This window comes from Olea europaea, chromosome 10, assembly GCF_002742605.1.
Source record: "Olea europaea var. sylvestris chromosome 10, O_europaea_v1, whole genome shotgun sequence".
NCBI lineage: Eukaryota > Viridiplantae > Streptophyta > Magnoliopsida > Lamiales > Oleaceae > Olea > Olea europaea.
In genome coordinates, this window is record NC_036246.1 from 44,225,481 (window position 1) to 44,249,746 (window position 24,266).

Sequence of the window (24,266 nt, forward strand, 5' to 3'; positions counted from 1 at the left end):
TTTTCCAAAATACATTTTTCTTTCTGCTTTTAACCGTACATTCTTAAATAAAATAATGTTATACACAAATTCAATTTTTAATTTTTAGCCACATTTTTTGGTATCAATCTACTATATTAAAATGTATTTTTTCAATTTAGTGGGGCTCAAACAAGCTGTAAAAATTAGTAGCAAGCATATGCTGGACTTTGATGAATTCACGCCATTTGGGGTTGAAAATGGCATTATCTTGAAATTAAAGGATGCTTTTCATATTTACAATTGATTATAATCGACAAAATTTATCATCAAATCAAACTTTTCTTTTTCCCCAAAAATAATAATTTCTATGCCATCTTCTCCATTTTGGTCTCCCAAAGGTATTGATCTAACATATCTACTCCCCACGCCACCAACATCCCAAATCTGGGCTCTGGCCCCATTTCGCCACTGGATCTCACTTCCCTCCACCCCCTACCCACGGACTCTACAATATAAATGTATACATACATATATAGTTCCGAATCGACATATACATATAGAACTATACCTATACACTTGCAGAATCCATTTTTGAATGAGAAGTCTGTAAATTATAAAGTTTGGATTTTATTATTTTAATTGATGACTTCCGCCGGCAATCAGAACCCACCAGGCGGAGGTCCGTTTGATATGCTCAAATTATTCAAACCTTCCACTCCCCCGCCTCCCAATTCGACTACTACTGCAAACCCTAATCCCCAAAACCCCCATAATAATATTAATACTAGCACTAGTAACTCCATTTTGATTTCTTCCCCTTTTACACCCCCTTCAGCCTCTTATCCTCCGCCTACTGGCGGCGTTTCTGGCGCTGGGACATACTCATACCCACCTCAGAATTCCCCCTGGCAATATTTCAGTCATCCCCCTATGTATAGTACTCCTAGTCCTACACCACCACACCCGGACTCTGCTAATATGCACCCCCAGAGGTCTTTGTCTTATCTCACACCCACGTTTCAAGCGCAAGTTCAACCTCCTAATAGTTCCCACAACCAAAATTTCCAAGACCCCACAAATTCTCAGAACTCTAACAATCACGGACCGAGACTGATGGCCTTATTGAGTGCTCCGCCTTCCACCCTCGATGTCCCGCAGCAGACCCTCATGCCAATGCCCCAAATCCATCCAACTTCCTCTGCAGGCTCTGATTTTTCAGTCCCCCAGAATGCGCCTAATCTTGGGATTCCGCACCAGGGTGCCATGATGCGGATGCCAAGCAGCAAGCTCCCTAAGGGGCGGCATTTGATCGGGGATCATCTGGTCTACGATATAGATGTGAGGTTGCCCGGGGAGGTGCAGCCTCAACTTGAGGTTACTCCCATTACAAAGTATGGGTCTGATCCAGGTCTCGTTGTGGGCAGGCAGATTGCGGTTAACAAGAGTTATATATGTTATGGGCTTAAGTTGGGAGCTATCCGTGTGCTTAATATTAATACTGCTTTGAGATCATTGCTTAAGGGTCTATCTAAGGTTGTTTTTGTCTTAACAAGTGTGGTTTTATGTCCTTTTTATCATTAAGTTGAAACGAGGAATTGAGTCTATTATTTAAATAGTTATATACTTGATTTACTTTGATTGTTTTGGATCCCAGTGCTCAGCTTTGTGGTCAAACTGGCCTTGGGTAATTTATTGTTTTCTACTTGGTGCATTATGTTATTTATGGGCAACTAAAGGGATGATATAACAAATAGTTTTCCAATTACCTCGGGTTGAGAAGCAGGCAATCAATTCCAGAGTCTGAATACGACATGGATTGCTAGTTTCAGTCACTTGATAACAACTCATAAATATTATATGTGTTGATACATGAAGTTTTATTTTCCTTATATCCTATAGTTCTCAATATGATGTTCTGCACAAATTTTATTAGGATAAATTCATTCCTTTCCGAGTCTAGTGAATATTGTTTTCAGTGATATATTGTGGTATTGATCGGTGGTGAAAACGTGGAATTAACATTCTAATTTACAATGTGCCTGTGCACAAAGTAGTAATTTTGTTGAAAATGTCTTCTTTTAGTTGATATATAAATTGGCATTCGTAATTAACTTTGATTTACTGAAGTAATATGTTTTCTTTCAGAGGGTTACAGACATGGCTTTCTTTGCCGAGGATGTCCACCTTTTGGCTAGGTAGCCTCCTTGTCAGTTACTTTTGTAAATCCCATCTTTTGGTTTGTCTAATAGTCACATGTGTGTTATAGTGCAAGTGTTGATGGCCGGGTTTATGTGTGGAAAATTACCGAAGGTCCAGATGAAGAAGACAAGCCTCAAATTACTGGAAATGTTGCTATTGCCATCCAAATTACTGGAGAATGGGAATCTGTTCATCCAAGAGTTTGTTGGCATTGTCATAAACAAGTATACCAGCTTCCCATATCCACCCTTTTTTAACCTCCGTTATTTTCTTCCCTCTTTTGGCAGGTTATCTATCAATTTATTGGATGAATAATCTCATATGCTTTCTTACACAGGAAGTTCTTGTGGTGGGAATTGGCAGGCATGTTTTGAAGATTGACACAACAAAAGTTGGAAAAGGGGAAGTGTTTTCAGCAGAAGAACCCCACAAATGTCCCATTGACAAGTTAATTCATGGGATTCAGCTAGTTGGTAGCCATGATGGAGAGGTGACTGATTTGTCCATGTCACAGTGGATGACTACCCGTTTGGTATCTGCTTCTCTAGATGGCACGGTTCGTCATAATTTCCCCTCAAGGCTATCTGAAACTTGTTTTATGTCAAATCTTCTCAAACGCTCATGGGGAACAACACATAATAATTTTATCCTATTTCTTGGACATGATGAATTAAACTTTATTACTTATTCCTGGACAAGTAAGACTTTCGTAAAATTTATAACAAGACCTCTTCTATTCTGCTGTTTGACAGCCTAGAGTTTATTGTTAATTTTGACCTGAGTATGAATTGTAAGATTTGCAGATGGTGGTACGTAAAAGAACAATGGTCAGATATTGTAACTTAAGTATACTGGTTTGTGAGCTTTTCTTTCCCTTTTACCATTTTCTTTTGGCTAGAATTAGGACTGGATATAGTCCGGTTTGGTTCAATTCTACCGAATGGAACAAGAATTTTTGAGGATTTAGTAAGTGGAACCGTTGGATCTAAATTTAATTATGGAATCGAATCAGTTCGTTTAAGTCTTGTTTCATTTGGTTTCGTACTGTAATTAAATCTTTTAATATTTACAACAACACTACATTAATCTAACTACATTGAACACTAGTTATGAACTATAAAGTTTATAGATTGAGCTCGAGAAATTATTAGAAATGAATGATATGAAGCTTACCTTGATCATAGTGGAAAAATTTCGTGAATAGGGTAGAAAAAAGAGTAAGATAAAGACAGTTGTAGCCAATTAGCTTCGATTATTTGAGAAACAGCATAATGATTGAGAAAAATTTAGGTTGCTCAATTATGCTTCTTTGAAATTTGAATTACAAAGTTGATCTTGAGCTGAATACAGGAAAATGATATTTTTGGTTCAGTTAATTAGTTGGCAAATGAAACAGGAAAATGTTATTTTTTTGCACAATTAATTAGTTCGGAAATTTATGTAGAAAAAAATTATTATAATTTGGCTTATTTTATATATAAAAAAATTAGGAAGATTTAGTTTTTATAGAATCAATAAACCAAATTAAATATGTCGGTTCTTGATTTTGATATCCGTTCGGGTATTTAACTCAAGAAGAACAGAACCGCTCAGTATGGGGGTGGTTGGGGTCGGGAGTTTTCTTCAGCCCTGGCTAGAACTCTGTACAATTGTGGCTTTTGCGATAAAATTTCCTATCATTTTCCCCAAAATTTAAGGTTCTAAAAATTTGCATGTTTACCCAACTTTATTACAGGGGGGATAATACTTAGTTCATTTTGGTTTACACAGAATGATTGTAATCATTCAGATGGTGCTGCTGGCATCTCAACAGATCAAAAGTTGATTAATATAGATTTTTTTCCAATTAAGCAATTGAAATATTTATACCAAATGGTGCACAAGCTGTAGTTTCAGAACCAGTGAATCATGTTGAGGAGAAAGTCCCAACTCTGTATGTGGTGTTTGTGAATTGTCACTGACTTTGATAATATCCCCTGATTTGAATTGCTGGATAGCTGAATATCAATGCATGCTTTAATTCTATCATGATTCTGCTGGCATACTTGGAATATCTAGACAAACAATTTGTAAGCCTTTTACTCACTCCTGCTTGTGATTGCAGATAAAGATTTGGGAAGATCGCAAATCGCTACCAATTGCAGTTCTCCGGCCACATGACAGCCAACCCGTTAATTCAGTCACATTTTTGGCTGCTCCGAATCGTCCAGATCACATTGTACTTATTACTGGGGTATACACATCTGAATATCTTTCTTTCAGCGCTTCTTTAAATGTCTATAGTAAAAGTTGCAATGCGATTCTTCAAGGGGTATTCTTTATTGTCAGCAGCATTAAAAATGAAATCTTTGCTGTTTAGAATTAATTGATAATTATTTATGTGCCCGCTAGTCTGCCATCTGGTCATTGACTCATTTCATCTCTGAAGTTTCTGTCTTTATTTATGTCAAATACGCTGTTGCTTCGGATTGTCTCTACTGTATTTGACGTTTTTAATAATATATTCAGGGTCCATTGAATCGGGAACTGAAGATATGGGCATCAGCAAGTGAAGAAGGGTGGTTACTTCCTAGTGAGGTTGAATCATGGTGCTGTACTCAGACATTGGAATTGAAGAGTTCGGCAGAGGCTCAAGTGGAAGAAGCTTTCTTTAATCAGGTTGTAGCTTTGTCGCATGCTGGACTTCTTTTGCTGGCAAATGCCAAAAGAAATGCTATATATGCTGTGCACTTAGAATGTGGTCTTAATCCAGCATCAACACACATGGATTGCATAGCTGAATTCACTGTCACAATGCCAATACTGAGTTTTACAGGGACGAGTGAATTACTACCTCATGGTGAACAGATTGTTCAGGTGTATTGTGTCCAGACTCAGGCCATTCAACAGTATGCTTTGGCCTTGTCACAATGCCTGCCACCGCCAATGGATAATGTAGTGTTTGAGAAGTTGGACTCTAGAATCTCGCACGATGCTGCTACTATAGAAGGACTTACCAATTCAGGGCCTTCTGGTAGTAAATCTACTGAAACACATTTGTCTAGTTCAACAACTAAACTATCTGAACATGAAAGCGGCTCAGAGAGTGTATCTTCATCGAGATACCCCATCAATGCTGCTTCTGCTGAATCACCCACCGTTCAAGAGTTCTCTACTTCGAGTATGGAAACCAAACCAGTTCCTTTATCTGTAGTGACTTGTAGACCTAGTGCTGCTTCTGTTGCTTCTCCTCCACCTCCCTTGAGCCCCAAGTTGTCCAGGGAACTTTCTGGTTTTAGAAGTCCATCAAGCTGCTTTGAGCCTGTTCCGGCAGTGAATGATCATGATGCAGATCCTAAAGTCATGGAATATTCAGTTGATAGGCAAATGGATGCTGTTCATGCAAAATCGTCTGTTGCTACTTTAATGGACGGTGATTCAATAAGTGATGAAAATAAACTTTCTCAAGATGATATTTCCACATCTCCCGACCATTGGAGTAAGTTTAAGCACCCAACTCATCTGGTAACTCCTGCTGAGATATTGATGGCCAGTTCTTCAGAAGTGAACCGTGTTAATGAGCCCAAAAGAGACCCTGAACTAAATATTCAGGATGTAACAATTAGCAATGATAAAAAAATTGTGGAGGTGGAGGTCAAGGTTGTAGGTGATGGTCAAAATAATGATATTGGTTTGGAGGAACGTCACAATTTTGGTTTGGAGAACAAGGAAAAATCCTTTTATTCTCAAGCATCTGATCTAGGAATTGACATTATTCGAGAATGTCAAACGTTGCCTGATGCTATAGTAGAGGAAACTAGGCAGTTAGATGGGATTGGTGGAAGTGAGTTGGTGACCCAACATTCAACTCTAGATGAAGAAGTCCAAGACTCTACAAAGGAATTATCTAGGAAGGTTATCGATTCGTCAATACCAATGCCTGTTCAGCAACCACCTGCACCAACTACAAAAGTCAAAAGACATAAGGGAAAAAGTGCTCAAGGAACACGTCCGTCTTCACCTTCACCTAGTGCTTTCAATTCTACAGATTCTTCCAATGAGCGAGGCATCAGTTTAAGTAATGCTTCTGTAGAAACTGCATTTGCACAAATTTTATCCATGCAAGAGATGCTTAACCAGGTGATTTGATTGGATCTTATTTCTCCAACTTTGTCTTTTGGATTTTAGTATCTTATCTTCCATGTATACATATAATCTGAATAATTATACTCTAAGAAGTACCGATACTTGTAAACTTGTTACGTACCCATATCCGATACGTATCTAAGCTCGGATACTCTTTGATACCATCTGATACTTGTCGAATACTTATTTTTCAATTATTTTATATATTATTATATTTTTAAAATTTTCGATATGTATCCGATACTTTTTTTTAATTATTTTATATTTTTGTATAACTTTCGATGCATATCCGATATTTCATGGTTCATTTGCACTGTTTGCAAAACATTGCTTTTAAAACTTCTTATGCAACCTTCTTCTTCATCTAGTACATTCGTGGTTCATATGCACTTTTTACAAAACACTTCTTTGAAACTTCTTATGCAAACTTCTTCTTCAGCTAGTGCTGAAAGAAATTGGATAATGTACTCTTTTGTGCATTCTATGAGAACGAACAAAATAACTCAACAATGAGCTGAAAAATTGATTTTCATTTATAGCAATTTACTTCTTTTATTAAGAAAATTAGATATCTATTCAAAAGAAGAATCCAAAATGTAGAACATTGTCGGAAACTCATTTGATACTTTTGAAGACGTTAGACTGCTTGAGGTTGCTAATCTATCATTAGATGAGATGGAGTTGGAGAATGTTATTTTTAATAATAATGAATAATTGATGTTGAAGAAAATGAATTTTCAGCAATTAATGATTAAGATAAAGAGCTTTATCATTTTATTTTATTTTTATCATTATGCTTCTGTATTATTGTTTTTTATATTAATAAAATTATGTTGAATTTTATAATATGTATCGGCGTATCCGTATCGTATCTTAATTACGTATCCATATCCGTGCTTCTTAGATAACCCTCGGTATTGATGTTATTTCATTTCTTGCAACAACTAGTGATCAATACATCATTCCTTGTACCTGGGCTTTACCTCAGAGTTTTTTTTTTTTATCTAGAAAGTATGATATATTGTTTGATTTGTCTATTTCTTTAATTTTTTGACCTATCACTGTTCTGGGCTCAGGAAATTTTGTTCTCCTGGAATCAGCTTTATTTTTGCACTGAAATTTTGTTTTTCTAATAGAGAAATTTTATGCATTCCTTGGCCTGATCCTATTCTTTGTCATTAATTTATTGTCTTACATTGAGCCAATTGTGGACTCAAGATTACTGGGATTGAAAGTATCCTTTTTTTCTGATTTGAGCCAATTACTTCTCTGTTACCTGACTAGGTTGTGCATCACATAGCATATGTGCAAGTATTTATTTACAATCAAAAGTAAATTGTCCATGATATATTTGTTGTGTGTGAACAGTTGCATACTCACCCTTACCTGCGTTTTTGTCAGCTTGTAGCTACACAAAAAGAGATGCAGAAGCAGATGACAGGGATGGTTGCTGCCCCAGTTACCAAAGAAGGCAGAAGACTTGAGTCAGCACTGGGTCGGAGGATGGAGAAAGCTGTTGAGGCCAATGCTGATGCTCTATGGGCTCAATTTCAGGAAGAGATTGCAAAACAGGAAAAGGCTTCATGGGATAGTACACAGCAACTGACAAATATGATAAATAATTGCTTAAACAAGGACTTATCATCAGTTGTAGAGAAAATTGTCAAGAAAGAACTTACTGCAGTTGGACAAACTGTAGCACGCACAATTATACCCTCCCTTGAGAAAACAGTATCCACATCAATCACTGAAGCCTTCCAGGTTGGCTTTTTCGTTTTTCTGTCTTCGTTTGAATGTCTTCTATTGTGATCTAATTGTATTCCAGATCCTAATTAATTTCATGTTGTCAGAAAGGAGTAAGTGATAAAGCTGTGAATCAACTGGAGAAATCAGTCAGCTCTAAACTTGAAGCCACAGTTGCCAGGCAAATCCAAACACAATTTCAAACTTCAGGCAAGCAAGCACTTCAGGTAAATAGACAAATAGAAATATAGAAATTTGATTCAAGCTTTGGAAAATATGTACCACGTTTAGGAAAGGATATTTAAAACAACATTTTGAAGTCTGCTGTCATGATGTTGAGCTTTAAATTTTTACTTTTCCCTTTTTGCTTGTGAGGCAAGAGAATGAATGTCGAAATCATTACTGCTTTATTTGCAGTGTCTTTTTTTGTTGAGGGTATAACTGAGAAGTCTGATAAATAAATAGTGTTCGTGAAACGATGCTCTTATTTTGGTACATTAAACGTTGGAAGGAGTAGGAAAACAATTGGAGTAATTAAATTAGCTTTATGCATGCTTGTAGAAAGACTTCTAATTACTTTTTGGAATTGCTTCTATTGCTTGTTAACAGTTGTATATTGTTTATTGTTTCTTTCCATGCTGGTGTCTGTATCTGCGTGTGCGGGCCTACTATATCCTTCTTTTTACCCTTTTTGGGCCGGAAAAATTTATAATTTTGTTATAAGTAGCAATTGCAACTAATTTTCTTGATACCGATCCCTGTGGGTTTCATGCTGTAATAACTGAATTACTTTTGGTGTTTAAATCAGCCCATTCCTTCTGTTGGATAGTTTAATATTTTCTGTTTCATTCAGAATAGTGATATTATTTGGCTTACCAATTTAGTAGCATATGTAAAACTTCCTGATTTTACATGTTATTTGGTAAACCTCTGTCTCTCCTCTCTTATGCTCTGCCCACAGCTAATATCAGATGTTGATATTAGCTTGTGTGGCTTAATGAATCTGGACAACTTTGATTTTTGTACTTTATTTTTAATTTTGTAATGCAGGAAACATTGAAATCCAGTTTGGAAGCTACTGTTGTACCTGCCTTTGAGATGTCTTGCAAGGCTTTGTTTGAGCAAGTTGATGCTGAATTTCAGAAAGGAGTAATTGAACATACAGCTGCAGCTCAGCAACATTTTGAGTCTTCACATTCACCATTGGCAATTGCCCTGAGGGTAATAATTTAGTTAATTTTGTATCTTTTTTCTCTTGCTAATTTGAAGAAGATTACCAAATCAGTTAGTCTATTGTCCTGGTGGTTTATTTAGTTTGTTATCACCCTACTTGTTTTAGGATGCTATTAGTTCTGCATCGGCCGTGAATACTCTTAGCAATGAGTTACTTGATGGTCAAAGAAAGTTGTTAGCACTTGCTGTTACCTGCACAAATCCCAAAGCACCAAATCCATTGGTTAGCCAACGCAATAATGGTCCCTTGGGCAGTCTCCATGAGAAGGTCTGCTCTGTTGTCCTCTTTTGTTTGGCTTTTTGGTAAAAGGCATTGCATTCTGTTACGATGGTTCTGTTTTCTGTTGTCAAAAGTATTTGTTGTTGCTATATGCATTCTGAATCGAGATGTTATTTTTTCAGCTTGAGGTACCTCTCGATCCAACAAAAGAACTTTCTAGATTGATCTCTGAGCGTAAATACGAGGACGCTTTCACTGCAGCCCTGCAAAGGAGTGATCTTTCTATTGTATCATGGTTATGCTCTCAGGTATGCCATATTTTGCAGTTGTCTACGCTTCGGATATGCTTTTATGAATCGTGCTTTGTAATGCTGTGTTAAGATCCGGATTTCTTGTCATGGCTCAAATATTAAGAAGAAAATTGTTGTTAATGAACTCAATGTTGCTATTCTTAACTGGATGCCAGACATGTTTAAGCATGTCATCGTCATTTAACAAATACTGAGGTGAACTTATTTCGTACAAATAGTGTTTTTTTAGTTAAATATTTCACTGACACCTGTGACAGTGCCCGTTGAATTATTTCCGGGTTGGAAAACAGAACATGGACTTTCAAATAAATTCCTCCATTTGTCTTTGCAAATTTAAAATTAATTCCCTTCTTTTAATATTGTGTATATCTACCAGTTCAAACTAAAATTTTACGTACTTCACTAGCCAAGCAATGTTATTATTACTTGTCTTGTGGAAATTCAGTATGTTGTGCATTTTACTGATTTGCAATGGGTAATTGGCGCAAAACGTCCCTACCTTTCAGTTTCATTGTGGAGAACGTCCTTACCTTTCATTTTTTGGCATTTTTGGCCCTCAAATCAACCTTTCGTTGCGATGAAGGTACTTCCGTCCAAGTTCCATCCATTTTGCCGTTAAGTAAAGAGAGAGAGCCATTATTTGTCCAGTCAGCAGGGGTAAAACCGTCTCACCCATTGAATCCCTTATTCCCGCCTTCTACGCAGTCCATATATATAACAGTTGCTGAAAAATGGTTGTGAAAATACTTTAAATTATTACATTAAATAAGGAAAAAAATGTCGTTAATTAAAGAACAGATCACGGGTTAATTCCGACCATCACTGCTGCTTTTATGTTAGGTTTCTGAAAAAATGTAGTAAGAAATATATTGAATGGTTGGTGAATTTATAGAGATGACTGCTTGATATTTATTTCTAGTTTATGCTTATTGTGACCATGGGATAAATTGAGGAGATCGAGTGGAAATGGGTGCTGTGAAGTATGTATCAGTTCTATGTATCAGTTCAATGGTGAATGGCCCATTTTGGCTCATTGGAGAAGATGAATGGGTCCTGTTCGGAATCGAATGAACTTTGCGCTAGTAATCCCTACGTAGTTATAATTTTGGCTTAAAACATCCCTATCTATAAAAAATTTTGTTAGTACAGTCCCTACCTTTTAGAAATATTTGCTAATAACGTCCCTACTTTTTAGAAATATTTGCGAATAACGTCCCTGACTTTTAGAAAAAATTTTGCGAGAGAATTCCCTGTTTTCTTTCATATACCACCTGTTGATACACACCAACTCAAAAGTCCCTAAATACACAATTTTATTACAGAATCTGAGGCACAATTCATCCACCAATCAATCGAAAACTGAAACAAAAATATCCAGTACGTGCTGAAGCAAAAATAACTGAAAACTGAAGCAAAAATAGATACAATTCATTTCAACTGTGCAAAATATCCACTGTGACAGAAACATAATTCCTGAACTTGCTACATTCTCCCAGTTCATAAACACCAAAAAAGGTTCTCAAAGTACTATATTATATCCACTACATGGAGACAATTTGTTCACTAAATAACGAAAACAAAAGCCAAAAAATTAATAAGTGAACTTGGCAGACCCTAGACAGCTTCATCCTAACAAGGTGCTAGAGGTGGTGCCCCTTTGCAGCCTCTCCTATTGTGTCCTGTTTCACTGCACTTCGTACATGTCATTATTAGCCCCGATCTTTTTCGTTGACCTTCCGTTGTTCCTGAAGTTGATTGTGAAGTATTGGCATTTCTGTTGGACTGACTGGACCTCTTCGGCTGACTTGAAGAAGCCATCTCATTTGGCTCTTTTCTTCTATTTTTCTTTGGCGTCCCAGGCCTCTTCGTGTATACCGGTGGAGTGACCTGGGGTAGGCCATGCGTCCGGACCTGTGATGGGAGAAATTGATGGCGTATATGTTCTCATGTATGCATCCTTCTGATAGATGTCATCCACGAACTCCAACACGTTTAGGCCTCTAGATACAACTGAGGCAATGACATGGCTACATGCAATTCCTGATAATTGCCAACCACAGCATGTACAAGTTTGTGCCCTTAAATCCACAGCATGTAGCACAATCCCGACATTGTGGCGAACTTGGAACTTTTCATTGCCTGCGTACTCAGCCCACTCAAACCTTGCAAGTTTACCATTTTTGTCCAAAATCTTCTGAATTCTAGGTCCAATTGCTGTTGTCCACCTATCACAAGACTCTCTACGGGCCACAATTCTCCTCATCAAATATACCCTGATATCCTCCAACATGGTTAAGATCTGCTTTTCTCTTGCAGCCACAATTGTGCTATTAAATGATTCACATAAGTTGTTGAGAAGCATGTCACATTGATTCCACTCTCTAAAGTGGGATTTACTCCAATAGGAAGCTGGTTTTTCTTCAAGCCATCCATAAGCAGCCGGGTCCAAGTCCATCATCCGTTGCATGTGCTGACGCCACTGTGATATAGTAGTGGCCCTGGCTGCATCCCACAAACAGTTCTTCAATGCTGAACCCTTGTGACAGGCGCTGAAATTGTTGTATAGATGTCTGACACACGTCATATGCTCCGAATTCTCAAACAATGTCCCAATTGCATTTGTCAATCCCTTTTGCTTATCTGAAATGAATATCCAATGTTGACTGCTATGTATGTGCAAATCATCCTTAACTCCAAAAATCATTTCCAATTATCCCCATTTTCAACCTCCACAACTACATATGCCACCGGATACATACCATTATTCGCATCAACACCAACTGCTGTCAACAATTGGCCACCAAGCTCTGTCTTCAAAAAGCAGCCATCTACCCTAATCACCCTTCTGCAACCTCGAATAAAACCATCTCTCAATGCCCCAATGCAAATATACAACCATCGAAATTCTCCAGCGTGCCCCTCAACCAATGCAGTGGTCCCAATATTTGTCCTCTTTATCTCCTCATAATAATCCCACAGTAATTTGTAATGCTCCACCACACTCCCTCTAATTTTTTCGAGCGCCTTCTCCTTCGATCTATATGCCTGCCAGGCTGAGATATCACCTAAACCATCTTGCTTAACCCTCTCCATAAATACAGTAACTGACATGTTTTGCTCAGCCCTCCAATCAACTAAATATCTATCTGCCAAATAGGATGAGGTCACCCTGAAGTTCTTGTATACCATGGGACAAGTATGCTCCTCCACAAAAGTTTTGATCACCCAACTTGCCTTACCATGCTCCTTTGTAGCATACAACACCCACGGACAATCTCCCTTACACTTGGCTCTCAATCTACGAGCATCATCCTTTTTGAACTTAATCTCTCTATTGTTTGTAATTGAATGTGAGGTGATTGCAGCCTTTAGTACGGCCTTCGACTCAAATATCAAGCCTGCATAGTCAAAAAAATTCAATGCATATCAGACCTCATGACACTAAGGTACATAAGCAAGTTTAAATTTGAAGTAAAGAATAATGTTCAAGTTACCTGTTTTGAACACTGGATCCTCCATATCTGTCCCCACATTGAAAGTATCATTGGAAGCCCTCCTTCTTGAAGCTCTATTGCCTTCCTCTTTACTATAAATGCTTCGTAAATCATCGGAGTCCCCGTAGTCGGTATCTGAATTTCTAACAGGCTGCTCATTCGACATACCAAATCCGACATCAAAATGAACTCTTTCACTCCCTACTTCAGCAGTATCTACGGGCTCCGGCTCCGGCTCCATCTCATAATCGGATTCCACCAAACCTTCATTTAAGGTTTGCTCGTATTGTGACTACAACTCGTCAGCATTTTCATCAAAATATTTATCTGACCAACTATCTTCAGGCTCATTTCCTTTGTTTTCAGCAACTGAAGGGATATAACAACCTTCAAATGGTTGGTCTTCGTCAACTTGTGAATGTGAAGGATTCCACGGCAATGCATATAATTGCTTTTGGGCTACAACATATATTTTCACATCTAGATGTCCATCCCTATCCCTAAGCATTCCGTTAATATCCTCTTCACTCTCTAGTCTCATCAACTCCTTCCCTAAACTCAATTTTTGCTTCTTATAGTAAAATTGTAACACACTTTCATCACAAGTCCCGTTTAAGAATTTACGCAAATTCACTCTGTTGCACCGTTTAGCATGAAAGAAATCGACGAAAAGAACAGATCCCCCTTCATAAACCACATTGTTTGGCTTATCATAAAATTGGCCCCCATAACGCACTTCGATAGTAAAATATTCAGACCTACCACTTGTAAGCAATCGTATAAAGTTTACATCAAAATCAACCAACAAATTAGAGACGACAGTGACATAACTCAACCTCAACACCAAAAAAAAAAAAATAAATAAAATAAAATAAAATTCCAAACAGATACGAATGCATGTCAAAGGGAGATACGAGTGACAGAAAACAGACATAAATTGGGGGATTGCAATCCGAAATTTTGTGAATGCACACTGGAATCAGAGAAGTTCACATAAAAAATAGGGGATGAACTACATACCATATCTGGGTCGTTCGTCGCCGGGGTTTCTCAAATATGGAAGATACATGTTCCTTGAAGGCCTGCGTAACAACAATAAACACTATCAAAACCTTACATGTACACTTAATCATGCAAAGCACTACAATACGAAATGGAAAACGAAAATACACAACAAGTAATGATTCTTACCCGACGTCGCTTGCTGGACAAACTCCCAACGCAAGCTTCCACTATGCCGGCTGCTGGTATGCGACCATACGAGAGGAGAATGGAGCAATAATTGTTGAAATGGAAGATAAATGAGAATTTTTGAAGAAGCGCGAGAGAGTCGAAGGGAAATGTTCGGGCTGTGAAGTGTGAAGAAGGAAGAAAATGAGGGGTTTCGTTGTGTGAGATGGTTTTACCCCTGCTGACTGGACAAAAAATGATTCTCTTTAATTAACGGCAAAATGGATGGAATTTGGACGGAAGGACCTTCATCGCAACGAAAGGTTGATTTGAGGGCAAAAATACCAAAAAATGAAAGGTAGGGACGTTTTCTACAATGAAACTGAAAGGTAGGGACGTTTTGCGCCAATTATCCATTGGCAATCCCATATAGCTTTCTTGTTTTCCAAGTGATATTTGTGTGTGAGTTTTTGCCTCAGTTTGCTCGTGGACGACCATCTTGGTCTGTATTTGTTTGATAAGTTTGCTTATTTTTTGTTCCACCAGGTCGATTTACCAGGAATTTTATCGATAACCCCCCTCCCTTTGAGTCAAGGTGTTCTCCTTTCTCTTCTACAACAATTGTCTTGCGATATTAGCAAAGAGACACCTCGGAAGCTTACATGGATGCAGGAGATTCTATCTGCCATAAATCCTACTGACCCAATGATTGTGGTGCACATCCGTCCCATATTCGAGCAAGTATATCAAGTATTGAATCACCATCGCAACCTTCCAACCACTAACGGCTCTGAGCTTGCCAAGATTCGCCTGATCATGCATGTCATAAACTCCATGCTCATCATGACCACTAAATGATTACAAGGAAAAGCACCGTGGACTTCTGGAAAATCAAAATATATGTACAAAATTATAGAGAGATTCAAGACAAAGGAACAAGGTGTAAAGCTGAACTTTCTTTTTCGATTTCTTTTGTTTTTCCATTTCTTGCTTGAAATCTGTACAAGACCGAGTGGCCGTTGGGGTTTGTTTTTTCTGTCAGAAATTTGGTTGGATAATGTGCAATTTTTTACTGTATATAACTTTTCCTTTGCAATTTTGTATGAAGTTGTGTTTTTCATTCAGTTTGCAGAATTGCTTCGGGCACTTGGCACTGTGTGCTATTTGCTGAATTGATGAGAAAATGAAAAGCTGGGAGTCGTTTTTATACACTATAAATTTGTCTTCACAGATTATCATATTATAAATATGCAGGCAACACCACCAGCATTGGTCCGTCTCCCACCTCCGGGTTGGGAGAAATCTCGGTTTACCCTGTCGTTACCCGACGTTCAATTCCAAGTCGTAAACTGCCGTCGAATTCTGATCCAACAATGTGGAGTAAGCGTTATGGATCCGACAAAGTCACGGCCATCAGACGAAGTAGAAACTGATGAATTCATGAAATGGGAGGCGGCATCGGGGTGGTACAACTTTGCCAGCATACGGTACGCCGTTTTGATCTCCAATTTTGTCGCATTTTGCTTGACCTTCAAAACCTCGTAAAGGTTCTTCTTGTCCACCACCGCAGCTGAAGACGACGGCGAAAACAAACGTGGCGGCAGTGGGATCGAAAGCTAAAAGAGGATTGAGAAGGAAGGGATAGAAGTGTTTTCTGGTGACCTTTTGTGCCAATATCCCGACTTCTCTCTCTTTAGTCTTTATGCTACTCTTTAAATTGGAAAATTTACTTTCAGGTCACCAACCTTTATGATAAAGAGAAATTGAGTCCTCAATTGTTTTTTAGACCTTAATATCTCCAAAGTTTGTGAGATTAAGCACGTATCTTGCAAAAATTAAACATTGAACATGACAAATTTTCAGTTTTTTTCCTTTGAAGCTACTAAAGGTTAAGACTACCTTTTCTAATTAGATGTGCAGAGGCCATTTTGCGTTCGTATGAAAATGGTGAACTCAAGGTTAATCACTGAATTCTTGGTCAATCGGCTGGTTTCTAGGTAGATTCTGACAAAATGGTTCTAGTGCTGCATATTTTTTGCAAGTATTTGGGATGACGGTAGAAACAAATAGAAAGTTTGGGACCTGCAAGCACCTTTTTGAAAGGTTTGGAATCATGACTGCAATTTTCAAAATGGTTCCCAAATTTTATTCTTTTTTTTTTTTTTATATCCAGGTATCACAGCTTACACTAGATTAAATCCTGGACCCTCAAAACCCTTGCCCCTAGAACCTTGGAGGGGGTAAATCGCGGGTTATGTTTCAACTGGATCACAGGTTCCCCTCACCGCCAGTACATTTCTGCGCACAAGAGATTCTCCCAAATTTTGTTCTTAGGATTATGCTATGTCGTCAATCGTGTTAAGCACTGATTTATGTGGGAATTATATGACATTGAATAATAATTTCATTTAAATACAAAGTCATACGATTCATTTAATTGAGTTTATAAAGTGTAATTACCTAAAATGATGCTCTCAAGTATTACGGTGTTAGATAATGTTATTTAGTGGGGGTGTTTGAGAGCTATTTTTATCTAAAACTGCATTTTAGAATAGTAACTTGATGGAAAGTGTGTGATCGAAAAATAAGGAAAATTTTTTTATTTACGTATAATATTATTTTAATAAAGAATGTGGTTGAAAAAAAAAAGAAAAAAATATATTTTGAAAAAAATGGATAACAAACGGGGCTTTAATGAATAGTGCTGCTTGAACACAGGCTTTTAAAAAGTGTTGCGTTGGTGGCACTTGTGTAGCTCTTTTTTCTTCAAAATGTCAAATGAAATTTTGTCACGTATTCCCTATTTTTAAATCTTGTCATTGAGCAGTATGTGTAACAAGATTGTTTTATAATAATCTTAATTTTGATAATCTATCCTTAGACTACGATAAGATTGAAATACGGTGCGCTATAACTACCGGACACGTGTACACAACATGTTGACACGTGTCGTCCGACATCAATTATAAGAATCAACTGGATTTTCATACAACTCTATCAAAACTAGAAGGCTCAACTAATAATAGACGACTATGGCTGAAGGACAGCAGCTCATAGAGGCCGGTGGCCATCGTCACACCTCCGGAAAAACAGTTCTCTATGCATCACTCGCCGGAGTAGCTATAGGTGGCCCACTTCTCGGCATGATGGGATTCAGTTTCCTTGCAACTATGACGTTGCTTCTAGTAACTTCACCACTGCTAATTTTATTCAGTCCGCTGATATTTGGCGCCGCCTGCGTCGTTGGTTTTGCTCTGTTAGGCTTCGCGATGGCTGGCGCTATGGCGATTGCCGGGATATCGATCGTGTCGTGGGTTTTTCGGTCGCATACTGGCAGAAGGGCTGGGGGGTACCAGGGCGGAAGCGCCGGTAAGTTGTTGGAGGCGGTTGGTGCTGGGAAGGAATGGGGTGGATACTTGCAGCCCAAGAACTTGATGAATCGAGGCTAATCCATTTAATTACGTGAAGAAGTCTTTTTTCCCCTTTTAAATCAGTGATATGTAATATTAATGTTTTTTATATGGTTCTTGTTAGTTTCCTTTTCATTTTGTGGTGCTATAAAATGGACAGTATGAATATGGAACGGTGGAATAAAATTGGATAGAGTTGAGCTTTCGGGATGCCCCTAAACTTTTTTTTTTTTTTTTTTTTTTTTTACATTAATAATTTAATAGCATTTTCAACCACAATTGATTGAGATTGTTCATTTTGATGTTAGAAAGCCAGAATTCAGTTGACGATGAGTGTTACTTTGTTTTTATTTAAAATAAAATGTAAATAAAAGTCAAAGGAAGAAAGAGAAAAAAAAATGGGGACATAAATTAGGGTAGACGAGCCATTGATCGAATCGGACCAACATTGAACCAGGCGGTCTAGTTAGGTTATCTTCTTAATTTAAATTGAATAATGGGTATTGGAATTCAGAATTTAACATATTTTATGTATATCAAGATTTATCCATTGAATAATATTTGGTGTAGAAAATATTGAAACTATGATGAGGACGTTTGAATATATAGCTTTATACTTTTATTACATTGGTCGTGATTTTAGACGTTTTTGTTGACTCGGCTAAAGTTATTAGATTGAACTAAGAAAGTTTTTATTTTACAATCTGAATATGGATTAAATCCAAATTGCTTATGTCAAAATGAGAGTTTTTGAGTTGATCCAAATAGCTATAAAGTAATCCTTCATTTTGAAACAAATGCCACATGGTAAAGTTGGAAGTGGAAATTATAGGAATTCAAGTATCTTTAATACCTCAATTTACAATTAAGAGTTGCAACTTTTTCTTTCAAAAATTAGATATAATTAAAATTCTTAATATTAATAATAATATTATAAAAATTATTTTATATATTTACCCTCACCACAATTTTTCCTTCCAAACCCTAATTATTTTCCAATCTACTCTCTATATTTCACCATTATTCCTTCTCTATACCTTTCACCACCATTAACCACTCTTCTTTCTCTTTACCTTCCATCACTGTCGACGAGGCACTTTTCCTCTACGCTCCACATCGAACACCACAATTTTTCCTTCCAAACCCTAATTATTTTCCAATCTACTCTCTATATTTCACCATTATTCCTTCTCTTTACCTTTCACCACCATTAACCACTCTTCTTTCTCTTTACCTTCCATCACTGTCGACGAGGCACTTTTCCTCTACGCTCCACATCGAACATGGACACCAAGCAAGCAGTGCCGATTATGATTCTTCCTGCTACTCGTGAAGATCCAATACAATGGATGGTAGAGGGTCCATGAGCTTCTGCACCAGCTCGTGCGCCAATTGTGCGCCTCAAAGCACCTTTGTGTAGTTGAATCGGGAAGATGATGTCGCTGTCGAGCACAATGTCCGATGTGATTGCATCGCTGTTTCTTTGTTCGATTTGTTTTGGATGTGCTATTTCTTCCTCCAATCTGCTTTGAGGGTGTTTTTGGCGTGCTTCACTTTTATCTGCTTTAGGTGCTTTAGTGGTATTCTGGTGTCGTTGTGATTTCGTTGGTAGTGTTTGGTTGGTGGTGATGGTGGTTGTGATGTTGGCGACGATGGTGAGATGGTAGTGGTGGTAATGCGAAGGTCGTGGTGCCACAGTGGTGGTGGCTATGGGGTAGTCTTAAGAATGGCTGGAAAATTGATCCTATTTTCCACAATGGCCTTTTCTGTTGAAAGTACTATTTAACCCTTACTATAATTATTTATAAGATGTCCCTGTATCTTTAGAAATTTGTTAATAATGACCTATATTTATATTTTTCAATCTTTTAAATACCTTTAAATATTCTTTATATTTTAGTAGTTCTTCAAAGATTTTAGGCTGATCTTTCTTGGTTATATATTCTCGAACTAATTCTTCTGAAATTTCTTCTTGTATATCTCTATATTTAGTTATAATATCTTCTACTTTTCTTATTTCTCTGCTAGTTCCTACAGAATCAAATCATATATTATTTTTACAATTATAATCTATATCTCTATATATTTCTTCAATTTTTTCTTTGCCAACAGGAAATATATCTTCAAACTTTTCATCTAATTTAAATAAAAACGAAACATCTTTTTCATCTAAAAATAATATGAGATTATTATCATTAGTGGATGTGGATGCTTGTGAATTGTTCATCAGAATAATTAAAGCATAAGCATGTAAAAACAAGTAAATAACTTACAGTAATCAAATGGAAGTAAACAGACTTTCCCTCCAGTATGCTCTTATAGATGCTTTGCATGTACTTAATCAATTTTCTGAATCAAGTAAAGGTTTAAAATATTTTTTGAAATCATTTGGATCCACAACTGCTTCCGCAAAAGGCTTTTCAATTAAGGTTACATTTCTCACTCTAGAGAACTAGTCGTGTTGCCACAGACGCTATCTCACAGTATCCAGAATATCTGTTTTCACCTCTATCCAAACTCTTTTCAAAATCAAATTCTTACTTGGAATGAAATTTTAAAAGATAACTTACACACAAGGTGCTACAATTTTATTAGAAAACCGTCTTTTTCCCCTAAACCATTCATCAAAGACGGGTACTTTGGCATGGCTAACATCCATTCAAAATCAATGTTTTAAAAATCTTTTAAAATCTCTATCTGTACTGCCGAAAAATCATGAGAAATTTAATGAAATCCTTTTATGAAAGTTTTGTTGAACATAACAAACTTTACTTTGATGTTCATAAACTGAAATTGTACATGCTTACAAACTATATTTACATACCTTTGGTACTCACCTTATGAAGTTTAGAACTCCATAAGTGATTACCTTATTACACGCTTTACTATCTTCAAACTATCTAATATTTTTCTGAATACAAGTAGTGTATACAGATTACAAAAGATATCTCTCTAAGATGTGTTTCCTCAGAGTGTTTTGGAGATAAGTTGTTTCGAGATATCTTCCTTCTTCCTCCTTGCCTCCTTTTATAGAAACCTTTGGGAATCTTATCTTGACAGATGTTTTCCACCTTTCTTTGTTAAGTAGTTAAGCCATCTTATCTCCATCGAATTTTCCATTATTTTCTTGCTAGGTGGACCTCTCCTTTTTGAAATCATATGCCTTATTTTTTGAATTTGTCTGCCACTTGTGACAATTGGTGGGGAGTAGTCACAATTATAAAGACTTTTTTTGCACTATCTTCTGTCTTTTAATAGCCACGGTTTTTTTAATAAATTTCTTTATTAAAGTAGTGATAAAGGGCTACTTTTGTCACCATTACTTTTCCATTTTTGAATCAAAGAATTCTGTAGGGAATTCTTCATCATTAAGGGATGCTTGACTCATATCTTCAACTACACAGTATTCACAATGGTGATCACTGTAGTTCCAAAGTAATTTGCATAATTCTTTAGCCATATCTTCCGATTCATGCACTTGGTTAGAAATAATTGCAGATAATAAATGGTCAAGATAACAAATATCTTCTTCCTTGGTGGCCATCCTTGCATTGGAATAGATAATATGATTTTCAGATGGATAAACCCATATTTTTTCATTCTTAGTAATTATCTGAGTTACATGTTCAAATATTTCTTTGTACCCTTTTACTCTTCTGTAGGGCATCATATTTAGAATATCATGAGATCCATTTTTTGCAACCTTTTGATTTGTTGGTAAAAAATGTTGATTTGTAAGTCCCATTTTTATCACATGGAACGATGGATGCATATATTCAAGAACGGGATCCCATTCCATGGTTGTTGAATGGAATCTGATATATATATTTGTTGTCTTGACGACTTCAGTATATCTTTAAACAGCTTTCCTGATATTGGTTGGAAGTTGAGCTATTTTTTTGAGATCTTTGCTAGGATATATAAAAAGTATATTTCCTATTTCAAAACAATTTCGTACCCAGTTGGCTGGTGCTCCTGGATAAAAATTTATCTTGTTGTATTTTGAATAGTGGAGAGTCTTCATCTACTTTCCAATCTCCAGATATCAATCTGATAAAATATTAAAAATAACAATAAAGAGTGTTACTTCTTCATGGTTATCTTTTTTGGAAATTTTTGCTTCATGGCATATCTTAACAATATCTTTTGGATTTATCCTTTCAATAGAAAGTTTAGATTGAGTTTAGCTCTATGAAGAGCTACCTTCTCTTTTGATATCTTGAATATCTTTATTACCAGTAATAGGTTCAAGTTTTCCCTGTGAAGGGGTTCCTGTTGGGAATTTACTTAAACATGCACAGCGAAATTTAACAAATTTCAATTCACATTCAGGATTCAGCTCTGTATTTAGATAAAAACTATGATAAGAAATATACCTTTACTTGTAATTTGCAAACTCCTTCGCGTTATTCCTTTCCAGCAGCTTGAATCTACCTCCCACAGCTGTCCAATTGTCCAACTTCCAATGAAATCCACACAGAGAATAGACTACAACTGCTAGGGTTTCTCTCTTGTGCCAGCATAAATAATGAAAACCTTATGGACCTCAAACCCTAGCTGTGTATATATATAAACCCAAACGGACCCGGTCCGGTCCAATAATTAATTAATCCAATTAATTAAACACAGTTCGTGAATTAATTAATCCAATTAATTAATTCGAGAATATAAATAAAAAATTCAATTAATTAATTTATCCAACGATTGTTAAATTAATCGATTGACAATTTGCAATCTTCCAATTCTCTTTTATGTGCAACCCATTAGGTTCCCGACCACGATACTTAACGTCGTGAAATATTATTTTGATCTAATCAAAATTGATAAATTAATACACCCTTTTAATTTATCGTTAATTCACACTCGCCGTCCCTAATTGACATCTAGCAATGTGTCAGGGCAATACATGTGACGGGAAATGTCACGTGGTATGACAAAACCAAATTCGTTCGTTTACCGTGAAACTATTATCCCTTCGTCAATACGATCCGATCAATTACGAGATATGGAATTGTGTCAATCTCGATCATTGGTCATATCTTTCACTCCACTATTAAGTCAATATAAATTGAAAACTCCTTTTCGACTTATGAGTACACCTTGACCAAGGATTTCATCATCGACTTAATTGAATTGAACGCAGATCATAATCTCCTACTATCTAAGAATGACGAATCCTTTATTGATCAATCACAACCTTCAAACGATTCTTGACGTACCCGAACGATTTCGTATTAGCGGCCCCTTTCAGAGCAACATCCAACACCGTCAAAGTATGACCGTACTCATATAAGGTACCATGACGACCTCAAATCAAAGGACCAATTCCACTGCTGAACATTAGAGATTAGCCACCAACACTCAAATAGTTATCCATGTGGAATCTCTTAGCGGGTCTCCAATGTTTTGTTCTATAACAAAACATCCACGTGTTCGTTTAAGTGTCACCACACTTTAACTCGTGAGATCAGCTACTTATTTCACAAGTAAGAAATGTCACACGTGATGGTCTAACTGTATTAACGATATCCGTATCTCGTTATTACTTACGACCATGGTTTATTCAAGATCCAATTATATGTAATTTGTATCTCACAATCACAACTCCTTATGATTAACAGATTACCTAAAAATTGGATCTTCGGATTCTATTATTTAATATTATTTATTACAAAATTAATTTAAATAAATAATAGATCTCGCCAAAATCAAATGCATTAAATATATTAAAAGCGTTTACAACCTAAATCGATTGGATCTAGGGCATAACACTTACAGTTTTAGGAAAATATGTTAAGTTTCCTCTTATACTTTTAGGAGAGGATCAGAAAGAATATACTAAAAAAATAATTCTATATAAAGATGAATTATATGGAGTAGATCGTTCACCTATTCTATTAGGAATGAACTTTCTTGAGAAATATAGTCCTTATAAAATATGCCAAAGATATTTAAAGATAACAGTTGATGATAACCCAATCATCATATCAAGAATAGATGAAAATATGAAATCATTTTTATCATGGAAAGAGTAATAAGTACTAATCCCATGAGTCCATATATTGAAATTACACTTAATATAAAAAGCTATTGTAGAATTAAATTTCATGCTTACTTAGATACAAGAAGTACAATAAGCTTATGCTTACCAAATGTACTACCATCTGAATACTGAATATACAACTCAAAGAAGATAGTCACCGCTACAACAGCAGGTGGAAATAAGGTAATATACAGTAAATATGCTACGCAAGTACCTTTTCTAATTTCCTTTAGAGAAGTATTTGTTGATACAATATATATGTCAACCACAATTGGATGTGATATTTTATTAGGACAAAATTTCCTATTAAAATATGCAACATTTACACAATATATTGAAAAGTATATGTTCACAATA

The 24,266-nt window shown here is 36.5% G+C and overlaps 3 protein-coding genes across 6 annotated transcripts; 2 read left to right on the forward strand and 1 right to left on the reverse strand.

The window, feature by feature from the left end:
• The first annotated feature begins 365 nt into the window (after window positions 1–365).
• LOC111402447 (enhancer of mRNA-decapping protein 4-like) lies at window positions 366–16,231 on the forward strand. 4 transcript variants are annotated; one of them, XR_002704257.1, is made up of 13 exons: window positions 366–1,494; window positions 2,107–2,156; window positions 2,228–2,384; window positions 2,498–2,716; window positions 4,265–4,393; window positions 4,669–6,279; window positions 7,687–8,046; window positions 8,136–8,255; window positions 9,079–9,249; window positions 9,368–9,529; window positions 9,664–9,789; window positions 15,003–15,396; window positions 15,711–15,845. XR_002704257.1 is itself a non-coding variant. In XM_023030749.1 (13 exons), exons 1-13 carry the CDS (start codon window positions 604–606, stop codon window positions 16,028–16,030), a joined length of 4,233 nt encoding a protein of 1,410 aa, XP_022886517.1. In that variant the 5' UTR covers window positions 366–603; the 3' UTR covers window positions 16,031–16,231. The 4 variants fall into 4 exon arrangements, 3 of the variants coding, with proteins under 3 accessions (XP_022886517.1, XP_022886516.1, XP_022886515.1); XM_023030749.1 differs by lacking the exon at window positions 15,003–15,396 and adding an exon at window positions 16,027–16,231 and having other exon boundaries at window positions 15,711–15,943; XM_023030748.1 differs by lacking the exon at window positions 15,003–15,396 and having other exon boundaries at window positions 15,711–16,231.
• On the reverse strand, window positions 12,467–13,539 carry LOC111402448. Its single transcript, XM_023030750.1, has 2 exons — window positions 13,287–13,539; window positions 12,467–13,190 (listed from the first exon to the last, which is right to left on the reverse strand). The coding sequence occupies exons 1-2, from the start codon at window positions 13,525–13,527 to the stop codon at window positions 12,493–12,495; spliced, it is 939 nt and encodes a 312-aa protein (XP_022886518.1). The 5' UTR covers window positions 13,528–13,539; the 3' UTR covers window positions 12,467–12,492.
• Window positions 16,232–17,442: 1,211 nt separating the features above from the next.
• LOC111402449 (oleosin 20.3 kDa) lies at window positions 17,443–18,071 on the forward strand. The gene has a single exon (XM_023030751.1). The coding sequence runs from the start codon at window positions 17,489–17,491 to the stop codon at window positions 17,903–17,905; it is 417 nt and encodes a 138-aa protein (XP_022886519.1). The 5' UTR covers window positions 17,443–17,488; the 3' UTR covers window positions 17,906–18,071.
• The last annotated feature ends 6,195 nt before the right edge of the window (window positions 18,072–24,266 follow it).